The 12,671-nt window shown below is 48.5% G+C and overlaps 1 protein-coding gene across 1 annotated transcript; it reads right to left on the reverse strand.

Annotated features, from left to right (window-relative positions):
* Nucleotides 1-738: 738 nt before the first annotated feature.
* LOC100283010 (coatomer subunit delta) lies at nucleotides 739-12,220 on the reverse strand. Its single transcript, NM_001371890.1, has 12 exons — nucleotides 12,101-12,220; nucleotides 11,421-11,479; nucleotides 11,204-11,243; nucleotides 10,666-10,889; nucleotides 10,056-10,298; nucleotides 9,361-9,508; nucleotides 2,449-2,750; nucleotides 2,020-2,206; nucleotides 1,790-1,943; nucleotides 1,317-1,379; nucleotides 1,131-1,227; nucleotides 739-1,055 (listed from the first exon to the last, which is right to left on the reverse strand). The coding sequence occupies exons 2-12, from the start codon at nucleotides 11,421-11,423 to the stop codon at nucleotides 966-968; spliced, it is 1,551 nt and encodes a 516-aa protein (NP_001358819.1). The 5' UTR covers nucleotides 11,424-11,479; nucleotides 12,101-12,220; the 3' UTR covers nucleotides 739-965.
* Nucleotides 12,221-12,671: the final 451 nt, after the last annotated feature.

A 12,671-nucleotide genomic window follows, 5' to 3' on the forward strand; every position in this document is an offset into this window, starting at 1 on the left:
TGTTTACCATCTTCAAATCCGGATCCGAACGGATATTTTCCGAACCACATTACATCTCTACTACAACCATCTTCGAATCCGGACAGATATTTTCCGAACCATAGCTACAAACTGAGATTATTGCTCGTCATGCATCAAAATAGGTCTGAGCATGGCTTGTACCTTAAACAATAATTTGAATTGATCACAACAAATAGGTGTGAGCATGGCTTATACCTTAAACAATAATTTGAACTGATCACAAACATATCGGATAGACAACTAGTGCATTTAATTTCTGCTAAAACAATAATTTGAACCGGTCACAAACATATCAGATACATAACTAGAACATTTAATTTCAGCTAAAACAATAATTTAGAGGCTATTCGTAAGTCCTACTGCAACTGCAATATATAAAGACAAAACATCCAGTAAAAGCCAGTACGGATTAAAGCCAAGCGAACAGGTGAATTATTTAGTTGAATTGTTTAGTGTAGATAGTTAGAACATTTAAATTTAGTTTATCTACCAATCTGGCATATTTATTCATTTATCATGTTGTTGGGAGACCTCAATGAAGCCATCCATTGTGTCAATAAGGTGCTATTGGAGATGACCTTGTACCTTGTTAGTTATTATAGAAGGGATAAGGGTTCCGGTGGAGATGCTCTTCCACCAGCAGATCACATTACACAAGCCCAGACGATAACATCGTCCTTACAAGATTATCCTCAAGGGGAAAGAACGGGTACAAAATGCAGGCAAACGAAAGGCAAGAACATTACTTATTTCTCTGGTAGCAACACATCAGAGCATTTGTGCAACATGCTAACAATGAGAAGCACATAGTAAAGGTTTTCAAAACCCAAAATGATCTTCCATCCCATGACTTGCAAAAGTTCATGCCAGTAGCATGCCATGTCACAAAAATATGCTATTCGAATATATTTAAGTGGATCAACACTCGGACAACGGTACAACCATTAAACAACTTGATAGTTAGCTGTGAGCAAACGAGCCCGCTGGGAAAACTTCGGAGGGTTGCCTTCCTTCAGAGGAAGGATTCCAGTAACCTGAAAAGTTTGTGGTAGATTAAGTTAACAACGAGTGAATAGGTGGGCTCATTCGACCATTATGTGGGAACTAACCTTCAGATCACTGAAAGTACTCGATGCAGAAAATCCAACAGAGATGGGGAAAAATGATGACGGATCAGCTGGGGGAACAACAAATTCCATGGAACCACTGCAAACGGTACATAAGGTAATGGTTACAAGCGGGCAATTTACAAAATTGGATTACAATCACAAGATAAATATTCGAATAATTCAAACCTGCGATTTGACTGATCAATAAGGAGAATAGACCATTCCAACACAGAGTTTCTTGAGTCCAACCTGTTTGCACAAGGAAAAATACTAAGACAACAAACACGAGCTGAAGTGCTCAATTCTATAGGACAAAGAAGGTATCATGTAATGCCACGAGGAAATGAAATAATGCAGTAGCACAGCGTATTCAGATCTACAGTGCATATCTTATTTAAATCTATATTGCACAGCTTACTCGGACCATCTAGGATACAGAAGTCAAGTTATATACACAAAAGTCCACTGTCACAGTTTGATATACCAGTTATAACAGCGAAAAACTTGGGGATATGAATATCACATTTGACTTGTTAACATTAACAATAAAAAGGCCTCACATAAAAAAAGGACAGCAACCAAGTGGCATAAGGCCATTTACAAGTATATGCTTCAGTAAACATGAGCATGAATAAATTGAAGAGGAAAGAAAATTTTACTTCCACTCTCCATCTATCTGTCTGACACTTGGAGCCTCCCGAACTGCGGGCAGAGGTATAGATATGACAACATTGTGCAGATCAAACATCTCAGAAGCTTCATATTCAATGTTCACATAGGTTTCATTTCCAGATACAGACGGCCAGCAATTGACTGCATCAGAAATGGCAAGTCACCAAAAGCCCAAATTGATAAATTGTTAGACAGAAGAAAAAAAAGAGATTTCCACCTGACAGAGGTAAAGATGACTCATCCATCCCCTGGATTCTCCATTTCACCAGAGGAGTTTCATTTTGACCACTCGGAAAAGGCCTGTTTGGATCTTTTGCTCCCAAAATTTGCTGACTGTTAAACAAATCCTTGTTGATATTTGGGTGTGTTTTGAAGCTAAGCCCAGGAATATCTTGGCTTTCAATCTACAACAAACCATATATTAGAAAATCAGCTCATAAACTAATTCATACGATTATATACCGTTGTGCAAAGAATTTGATTATCAGAGCATAAGCTAGATGAAGGTGAATGTCATACTAATATAACATAAAGTTCTACACTATTGTGAACTTTCTACAATTAAAGCTTTCCATTCACATATACAAAGAGAGAGAGAAAAGCAAGTACAAATGTAAAATGCTAGGATTTAGGAAACAGCATTTACCTGCAATTGGATGAACCCATCAGTATCATTGAGAACCTGAAGAGCAAGTGTTCCTTGAACATCAAAGTTATTAATACCACCATCTCTTTTAACAACAACATTGAGCTTCTCTTCTATAGTTACTGTGACAGGGTCACTTGGAAGAGCAGATGATCTTGTAGAAACTGCACTTGGTTGTACATCCTCCAAAATGACTTCTCCTTCGGCTTTCAAAGATTCAAGGAATTGATTTGTCTTCTGTGTCTTGCCTAATTTCATACCAAAACCTTTACCAGGTGCAGTAGCTGCTGTAGATGGACGGCCTGTAGGCATATTGCTTACAGTTAGAATCAAATAAGCGAAAGGGCCTGTAGCTGAGTTGGTTAGGTGGTCTGAGTAGCACTCCTCAGGTTCTAAGTTCGACTCCCCGTAGGAGCGAATTTCAGGCTATGGTTAAAAAAATCCCCGCGTCTGTCCCACGCCAAAGGACGGGTCTAGGGCTCAGCCCCAGTCGCGGTCGTTCTCACATGGGCTCAAATATGGGTCAAATACCATCCCTCTAGCATTTTGACTGGAAATAAGGTAGTGTAGTTGATAGGAATACGATCCCTACCACGGATTGGCCTTAGGTTGTATGAGTGCGAGGGGGCTGGGCGAGGGAGGAAACGCCCACGGCTGTGTTTGGGTGTCGTGGATGCTGGGCGCAGGGAAAGAGGGAGATGGGCTGCTGAACGGAAGAACACATTGATGAACAGTAGCGCGATGAACAGTGGCGTCTAGGGTTTCTCCCAGCTCCCAGAGGGAAGCTGGAAACTATAATTGTTTCTGCTTAATTCCATATAGGGTGGTGCTTACAATTATTTATACTCCCTTCTAGTACTTATCTAATGAGATCAAATAGATCCTTATCCAACTCATTTGCATGTCTATTTGTTGCCTCTGCTGTTATCCGGCGCCTGTAGTGGCGGCCGGTCATAACATCCCTCCCCGCATGCGCAAACAGCTCGTCCTTGAGCTGGAAGTCGGGGTAGAGGCCCCGAAAGTCGTCGAGCGGCTCCCATGTAGCTTCCTCCGGAGATAGGCCCTGCCATTGCACCAAAATGTGCCACTTTCCGCGCCGCTGTTGAGCACGCAACACCTTCAGCGGCGCCGGTAGTAGTCTGCCATCCTGGACAGGGGGTAACCCCGCACGCTGCTCCGGCGGTTCACCCTTGTGGCGCTTGAGGAGGCCCACATGAAATACGTCGTGCAGGCGGGCTCCCTCTGTTAGCTCCAGCCGGTATGCCACCTTGCCGATGCGCTCTAGGACTCGGAACGGACCGACGTAGCGAGGGCCAAGCTTCCCTTTTGCGCGTGGCTCCAGGGACTGCACGGGCCGATGTAGAAGGCGCAGCCACACCCAATCCCCGACAGCCAGCTCCATGTCGCGATGACCAGCGTCGTAGTACCGCTTGGACAGCTGTTGCGCCTGAACGAGGCGCTGCCGGACCTCCGCAAGGATGTCGTCCCGGTCGCGCAGCAACTCCTCCGCCGTTGTCATCCGTGCGGACCCGGGCTGGTATGGCAGGATCGGTGGGGGGGGCGACCGTACACCACCTCAAATGGCGTGGCACGGAGGGCGGTGTGGAACGAGGTGTTGTAGCAGTACTCCACCCAAGAGAGCCAGTCCACCAAGGCCCGAGGCCGATCACCTGTCACACAACGAAGGTACATGGCAATCACCTTGTTGACAACCTCGGACTGGCCATCCGTCTGTGGATGGAACGCCGTGCTCATGCGGAGGGAGACGCCGGCGCACTTGAAGAGGTCGCGCCAGACGTGTCCGATAAACACAGGGTCCCGATCGCTGACGATGGAGGAGGGGAACCCGTGTAACCGGACGACGCCATCAAAGAAGGCCCGCGCAACCGATGCCGCCGTATACGGGTGGCCGAGCGGAATGAAGTGGGCGTACTTGGAGAAGCGATCGACCACCGTGAGGATGACCGATTTGCCAACCACCTTAGGCAGCCCCTCGATGAAGTCCATGGAGATGTCGGCCCACACCTGGGACGGCACATGGAGGGGCTGCAGCAGCCCCGCCGGCTGCAGGGTCTCTGTCTTGTTCCGCTGGCACGTTGTGCACGTCCGCACCCAATCAGCCACCAAGGTGCGGTCGCCAGGAACGTAGAACTTGGCGCGGAGGTGATGGAGGGTTTTCTGAATGCCCTCATGCCCCGCCGAGTGGGCCAGGAGGATGACCTGATGTCGGAGGTCGTCGTGGTTCGGTACATAGACGCGCGAGCCGTGTAGAAGGAGGCCATCCTCCAGGCGCCATGGGGCGGTCAAGGTACCGTCCTGGAGCTGCTGGCACAGGTGGCTGCTGTCCGGGGATGTCGCTGTGGCGCGGCGGATGTCGTCGAGGAAGGCGAACGAAGGCCCAGAGAGGGCCAGGGCTGCTGCTGCCCCCGGCTGGCTGGAGTAGCTCGGTGTCGCGGCGGGACAGTGCGTCCGCGGCGACATTGAGGTGGCCCGAACGATACTCAACCTCGAAGTCGAAGCCGAAGAGCTTGCTCAGCCACTGGTGCTGGGGCACTGTAGACAGTCGTTGGTCGAGGAGGTACTTCAAGCTGTAGTGGTCAGTGCGGACGGCGAAATGACGACCCCAAAGATAGGGCCGCCAATGGCGCACCGCCTGAACCAAGCCGATCAGCTCCCGCTCGTAAGCGGCAAGCTTGAGGTGTCGCGCCGCAAAGGGACGGCTGAAGAACGCCACCGGTCCCGCGCCTTGGTGAAGGGCGGCGCCGAAGCCCGTACAGGAGGCGTCGCAGTCCACGACGAAGGTCTTCTCGAAGTCAGGCATCTGAAGGACCGGACCCATGGTCAAGGCTGTTTTCAGCTGCTGGAAGGCGGCCTGGGTGTCGTCGTCCCAGGCGAAGGCATCGCGCCGCAGAAGGCGCCTGAGAGGTGCCGCGATGACACCGAAGTCGCGGATGAACTTTCTGTAGTAGCCGGCGAGGCCCAAGAAGCCCCGCAGGCCACGAGCGGAGTGCGGTGCTGGCCACGAGGAGATGGCCTCCACCTTGGCCGCATCCATGGCCACCCCCGCGGCGGAGATGACGTGCCCGAGGTATGCCACCGAGCGCGCCCCGAAGGAGCACTTGGAGCGTTTGAGATGTAGCTGGTGGTCGCGCAGGGCGTGGAGGACGATGCTGATGTGATGGAGGTGTTCCGCCCATGTCTTGCTGTAGATGAGGGTGTCATCAAAGAACACAAGCACAGACTTGCGCAAATAGGGGCGGAGGACGTCGTTCATGAGGGCTTGAAAGGTCGTCGGAGCGTTGGAGAGGCCAAACGGCATGACCAAGAACTCATAGTGTCCCTCGTGTGTCCGGAACGCCGTCTTCTCGACATCAGCGGGGTGCATGCGCACCTGGTGGTAGCCCGAGCGCAAGTCGAGCTTGGTGAAGAAGTGGGCACCATGCAGCTCATCGAGCAACTCATCAACCACCGGAATAGGGAACTTGTCCTTCGATGTCTTGGCATTCAGGGCCCTGTAGTCGATGCAGAACCGCCACGAGTTGTCGGGCTTGCGGACCAGCAAGACCGGGGCAGAGAATGGCGATGTGCTGGGGCGAATGATCCCTTGGGCGAGCATGTCGCTGCACTGACGCTCTAACTCATCCTTCTGGAGCTGGGGGTAACGGTAGGGCCGAACTGCCACCGGTGCCGCCCCCGGAAGAAGATGAATGCGGTGGTCGCAGGGGCGGGCGGGTGGCAGCCCTTGCGGCTCGGCGAAGACCAGCTCAAACTGTCGAAGAAGATCGTCGAGGAGCGGCTGTGTGGGCGTGCTGGACACCACGCACGCAGCCGGCTGTGGGGGGACGGCGCCGGGCGCCCCCAGGCCAGACCAAATGATGTGGCGGCCCCCTTGGTGAAGGACATGGACAGGCGGTCGCAGTCCCAGAGGATCGGTCCCAGCAGCCGCAGGAACTCGAAGCCCAAAATGACGTCAAAGGTGCCGAGGGTGAGGCCGATACAGTCGATGGAAAATTGTTCGGTGCCCACCCGCAGGTCGACGCTCCGCGCCATACCTTGGCACGGTATGTTGTCACCGTTGGCCACCTGCACTTTGATGGTGGGGTGTGGCGTGGATGGCAGCTTCAGGCGGCTCATCAGACCCACCGACATGAAGTTGGTGGTGGAGCCGGAGTCGACGAGGGCCACAAGACGGTGGCCATTGATGGAGACAGGCAGCAACATGGCGTTTGGTGTGCGCACCCCTGCCAATGCGTGCAGCGAGACCATCGGAATGATGGTCGCGGCGCGCGGGGATGGCTCCTGCTCGGGCACGATCTGTAGGTCAGCTCCATCCTCTTGGGGCTCGTCGTCGATGTAATCGTCGTTCTCCAAGTAGAAGAGGCGGGGACACACGTGCCCACGCACATAGGGCTCATCACAATTGAAACAGAGCCCTTGACGACGTCGTTCCTGCTGCTCGGCCGGCGTAAGCCGACGAAACGGTCGCGCTAGGGCGGTTGTACCTGCTGGTTGCGCTGCAGCGGTTGGCGGAGCAGTCAGCGGACGCGGCGGTGCTGGCAGTCCCAGGCGAGACTGCCGAAACCCACGCGCTGGAGGCGGAGTGGACTGCGCCGCTGCACGCTGCTCGAAAGCACGTGCCAAGTACATCGCCGATTGAAGGTCCTGGGGGTCTCGGATGGCCACATCAGCCCGGATGTGGTCGGGGAGGCCACCGACGAAGAGTTCGACCTTCTGCTGCGCGTCGAGCTTGCGCGTGTGGCCGAGCATAGCGTTGAAGCGGTCGGCGTAGTCCTGTACCGTCGAGGTGAAGGGCAGGCGGGCAAGTTCGGACAGGCGGGTGCCCTGAACAGGCGGCCCGAACCGAAGGGTACAGACCTCCTTGAAGCGTCCCCACGTTGGCATGCCCTCGTCTTGCTCCAGGGCGTAATACCAAGTCTGCGCAGCGCCCTTCAGGTGATACGAAGCGAGCCAAGTGCGGTCAGTAACCAGGGTGTGCTAGCCCCGGAAGAACTGCTCGCATTGGTTCAACCAATTTAGGGGGTCGACGCTGCCATCATAGGTGGGGAAGTCGATCTTGTAGTAGCGAGGGGGGCCTGTGCCGCCTGGCTATAGCCCAGGCCAGCAGCGGGCTCGACGACCCCGGAGGAGGCTGTCTAGGTCGTGGGTTCATGGAAGGACTCCCTCGACGCCTCCGTAGAAGACCACGCCAGAGGCCGGCGCGTGGGGGGCTTCAGACTGCACCACCGACGACGTGATGGTCGCCGGAGTAGAGTAGATCGGCGGCTGTAGCACATATGACTGGACTTGCGACGATGATCGGGGCCACTGCATCAAGTGCAGCGATACGCCAGGCGCAGCCCCGGCCATGGAGGATGCAGCAGCGACGGATGTTGGGAGAGATGCGGTGGGCGGCGGCGCAGATGGGCTGGGCGGCAGTGGCATTGGGGTGGAGGCAGGCAGCGGTGGGTTTTGGGCGCCGGTGATGTAGGTATGGATGGAGGAGATGTTCCCCTGCATCGCGATCATGTTTCCTTGCATGACAGCCATGTTCCGTGAGATTTCCCGGACTACTTCAGCGAGGGAATCCAGGGTCAGGGGAACAGATGAGGTGCCTGGCGGCACATAACCGGTGGACGGCACCGTGGAAGGCACCGCGGCTAATGGCAGCGACGCCGACGCCTGAGAAAGCGACGGCGCTGATGGCGAGGAGGGCAGCGGCGCGGACGGATCGCTGGACATAGCCGATACCAGATTGATAGGAATACGATCCCTACCACGGATTGGCCTTAGGTTGTATGAGTGCGAGGGGGCTGGGCGAGGGAGGAAACGCCCACGGCTGTGTTTGGGCGCCGTGGATGCTGGGCGCAGGGAAAGAGGGAGATGGGCTGCTAAACGGAAGAACACACTGATGAACAGTAGCGCGATGAACAGTGGCGGCTAGGGTTTCTCCCAGCTCCCAGAGGGAAACTGGAAACTATAATTGTTTCTGCTTAATTCCATATAGGGTGGTGCTTACAATTATTTATACTCCCTTCTAGTACTTATCTAATGAGATCAAATCCCTCTTTTCTCTCTAACAAATCTTATCTCCTTAATCTTCTAATTCTTATCCAACTAATCTGCATGTGTAGATCCTTATCCAACTAATTTGCATGTCTATCCGTTGCCTCTGCTGTTATCCGGCGCCTGTAGTGGCGGCCGGTCATAACAGTAGTATTGTTGCCCTAATACAAGTCATAAGAGATCTGAGTAGAACTTAATTACATAATGAACAAAAGAAAAACAAGATTGAGCTATCATTAACCAACAATGGAACATAACAACAGAAGACCAATTTGTCTTTACTAAATGACATTTCTGTTTTTGTTTAGCTAACTTGAAATCCAACTCATAACCACTATATGACTAAATTAAATAGTTTAGCACAATAAGGTTATTAATGTATCATGAAAGAGACAAAGTGTAGTGGCACGTATGTTCATTTGCTATTTAAACAATAATTCCTCATCAACTTGTTTTGTAAACTAATTACAAGATAAAGTTCAATGGATTAATAAGCCTAACAATCTGGGAGTCTGCATGCTCCCTAGATATGATATGACCGCAGAGTTATAATAAAAAATAAGGTATAATATATGTAGTATGCATGATTCAAAATTCCACTTATACAAGAACTGGGAACTATAAAATATCTCGAAACATTTCCATGAAATAAATAAATCATGGTTGACCCAAAAGAACAAAAAAAATTGTAATATATTTCCTTGATATCTGAAGAACAGCAGGATAAAGCAGAACTTGATGCAAATACCAAAAAGAAGAACAAAATTTAAACCAACATAACCTGATGCAACAACAAGTTTGGCTTTTCTAAAATAAAATATTTATCCAGAAATGCACGAGCCTCCTTACCTTTGGGCTTGCTAGCAAATGAGTCCATGTCAGTGCTCAGTCCACCTAATCCAGAACCACTGATGCTCATGTCACTGAAAGTTTTTTCAATCACGCGTGGACCAGATATTGATGAGTATCCTCCTTTGTCAAGTTTGCCTCTTTCCATCTGCAATGAACACCCAAAAAAATATAATGCCTTGGACAATAATTAATTAAAGCCAAAAAAACAGGATTCAGTAATTCATACCAAAAATGGCCTGACATGAGATTTCAATTTATACATCTCAGTGATGGAACCTAACTATATTTTGTCTCTAAATAGCTTGGGTCCCACTCTCATTTGATGAAATTTTCATTCTACTAATCATATCTGGATGGGTCAGCAATTCAGCTTTTCTTTATGCTTTTGCAGAAGTCAAAAAATATATTGCCAAATTATATTCTAATTGCATGTTTTAACTTTACTGTGGCATTGCCTGAAGCATAATCAAATAAGACTAAATTGACAGATAAATACCCATAACCCTAACTTAGGGCCTGTTTGGTACGGTCCTCAATGGAGCTGCCTGGCCCAGGCAGCGTCCCAGGCCAATGATTTCGGATGCCTGAGGGCCAGGATCGAATGCCTGGCAAGCTGCCTAGGAGGCCGCGATCCAAACATGCCCTTAAACAGAATTTTGATGTATTTTAGATCTGGTAAAGAATAGTCATACCCTCATTTTGTCAAGCTCATTAGCCCTCTTCTTCATGAGATCCTTGGTTTCATTGATTTTGGTTTGCATCATCAGCTTGTGTGCCTTCTCTTCATGGCTCTCCATCTCACAATATTGTTTGACTTGTTGCACTGTTACATTTTCCTTGTTCCCAAGAGATATGGCTTCATCGAAAGCAAATATAATCTCAAATGCTGTTTTACAAATACCCTCCTCATCCAATGAAGGGGAGTATTCAGGCACCTTTTCAAATGTTAAGGGGACACTTGTGCAAGAACACACCACGGAATAGTAAAACAGTTGATATATAAACAGCACTCAAAAATGAGATTCATATGTTCAACGGTTGCTACTTTGTATGTTTTCCCCCTCAGTAACATGTAAAAGCCTAGATTAGCTTGGATGTAATGTAAAGATAAAACTTCCATTTTCTCCACAAAAATAGACAGTACGGTTATCTTGTACTTACCATTATGATGGAAAAGGTCGAGACATAAACCTTTTCCCCACCCCCAATCCCTAGTTTCTATTTTTAATTCATAGATTAAATAGGATTACATAAACAAGGTAAATTCCAATGAGAAAAATAATATATGTCAGAGTAGGATACGAGCTTGGAGAGGAGCCTCAAAGTGTCCAGATCTTCAAGAATATTGCTCTGCTTGTTTGTGATAAGTAGAAGATATAAACCTTCAATAGGTTGATAAACATATCGCACATTTTCAGTTTCGACATAAGTGTGCTGCTTCCCAGTTCCAACCAGTTTTGGGAACGCAGCAAGTAATCCTTCAATTCTTATGCGAGACATGTCAACAAACTGTCTTGAAACAAGTGCTGCAATTGAAAACACAAAAAAGAAAAGCCCTCAGCTAAGTCTGTTCACTACTTCACTTCTTTAAAAGGATAACTAGGGCGACAGCTAGATAAATTTAAAGACATAGTAGCTTCATATTATGTGAGGGCAAAGACTTTATATAAGAAAAGAAGCGAGTAGTTAGCAATATGATACCAGCTATTGCACCAAATTTTCTATAGAGTGCTTTAATAGATGGTGAATAGAGTTACTATAGCAGATAAATAAGTTACAAAATCAATTCCTTTGCAAATCGGCAATAATGAAAGGTATGACTAAGGTTGAAGCACCACACCTTTTCCCGACTTTGAAACGATTGATGCTGCAAGAACCACCTAGGAGTACACAAATGGTAAAAAATAATCAGACCTACCAGAAACAAGATACTGTAACTCAATGATAGCAAAGGGATAAATGTATAGAAATTCCTTGATTAAATCAGTTTATTGGCAGTACCTAACGACTATCAAGAGGATTCAAAGTAAAAGGACAATGAAACCAACTAGCCATACCATTTTTTATCACTTCTGTTGATGACTAATTATCCAAATCAAGCCCTTAAACTATGAACCTGTCACATCAAACCAATTACACGATCAGCAAAGTAATCATAACAAGAATACACATGACTACTGATTGTAAGAACTGGGAAAAATAAAGGAGTAGTCACTTAAAGTAATTGATTTCAGCAATCAACAGTAGCTATAAAACACATGAACCAAGCAACCTATTTGCCCCTTACATCATTCAGATTCAGGGTAACACATTGTAAATGGGCCAGAAAAACGTGTGAACACGCATTGCATCTGAACCTACAGGAAATTTGACAAAAGCAGCCCGGATCTAGGAGAGTACACCAAGAAAATTGGCAGAGGCGGTCCAGATCTAGAGGATCACAGCTAACCATGACGTGCGGTGGTCGAAAAAATGATTATTCATAACAGAGCGGCGGAAGGACGCCTGGATCTGGCCAGAATTGGCGTGCTCGGTTGCGCATTAAAGGGAGATACGGGGCGGCCTTGCCAGTTTTATGCTCGTCGCCGGCAAAGGGCCCGACGGACACTCGGCGAATCCTTTCAGATAAGCTAAATGGAACTGTAAACCAGTGCTCTAATGGATTGGACTGTTGGTGATCGAAGTCGAGCAATAAAATGGTTAAGCAAAGAGAAAAGGGAGACAGGCAAGATCATACGTTGGAGGAGTGCGCCGGTGGGGCGTCTCCACCGGTAGCTGCGAGTCCGTCGGAGTCGACACCGCCTCTGTCGCGCCTCCGCACCGCGAGATTCGTCGCCACTTACGGGTGCGAGATCTGTGTATTGGAATGGGGAATTTTATTAGGCGACGTGCTCAAACAAGTACTAGGTGTGCTAAATCTAGAGCATTCATGTCACACTCGTTTTAAAAATGAAAAAACTGAATGTGAATTATGAATCAGAAACTCACGTACACACTGATTACATAATTAAACATCATTATACATTGCTTAAATTAAATAGCGGAAAAGTATTTTATTGCATCAAGATGTCCAAGACATTCACAGAGTCTATAACATAGTCACTAACATTATCAAAGTATGGAATACGAAACGTAGCAGATAATGTATTCACAAGCAGCTGACTGTGGGTTTGCCACTAACATAACTAAAATTTGTCGCAGTCCTGTAACTCCTCAAAGTCCTTCATGTTGTCAACATCTCCTCCTGAGCACTGAATACAGTGGGAACAGCCTAGGGTGGGTGATTTTGTAAAGCAAGGGTGAGTACA

This window comes from Zea mays, chromosome 10 (genome assembly GCF_902167145.1).
Source record: "Zea mays cultivar B73 chromosome 10, Zm-B73-REFERENCE-NAM-5.0, whole genome shotgun sequence".
In the NCBI taxonomy this organism is placed as follows: Eukaryota; Viridiplantae; Streptophyta; class Magnoliopsida; order Poales; family Poaceae; genus Zea; species Zea mays.

Bases quoted from the DNA above. Each gene is read 5' to 3' on its own strand.
- LOC100283010 (NM_001371890.1), bottom strand. The intron at 10,890-11,203 runs GTGTGGTGCTTC...TTTCAATTGCAG, and splicing joins CGTTTCAAAGTCGGGAAAAG to CACTTGTTTCAAGACAGTTT. The intron at 1,380-1,789 runs GTAAAATTTTCT...TTGTGCAAACAG, and splicing joins CAGATAGATGGAGAGTGGAA to GTTGGACTCAAGAAACTCTG.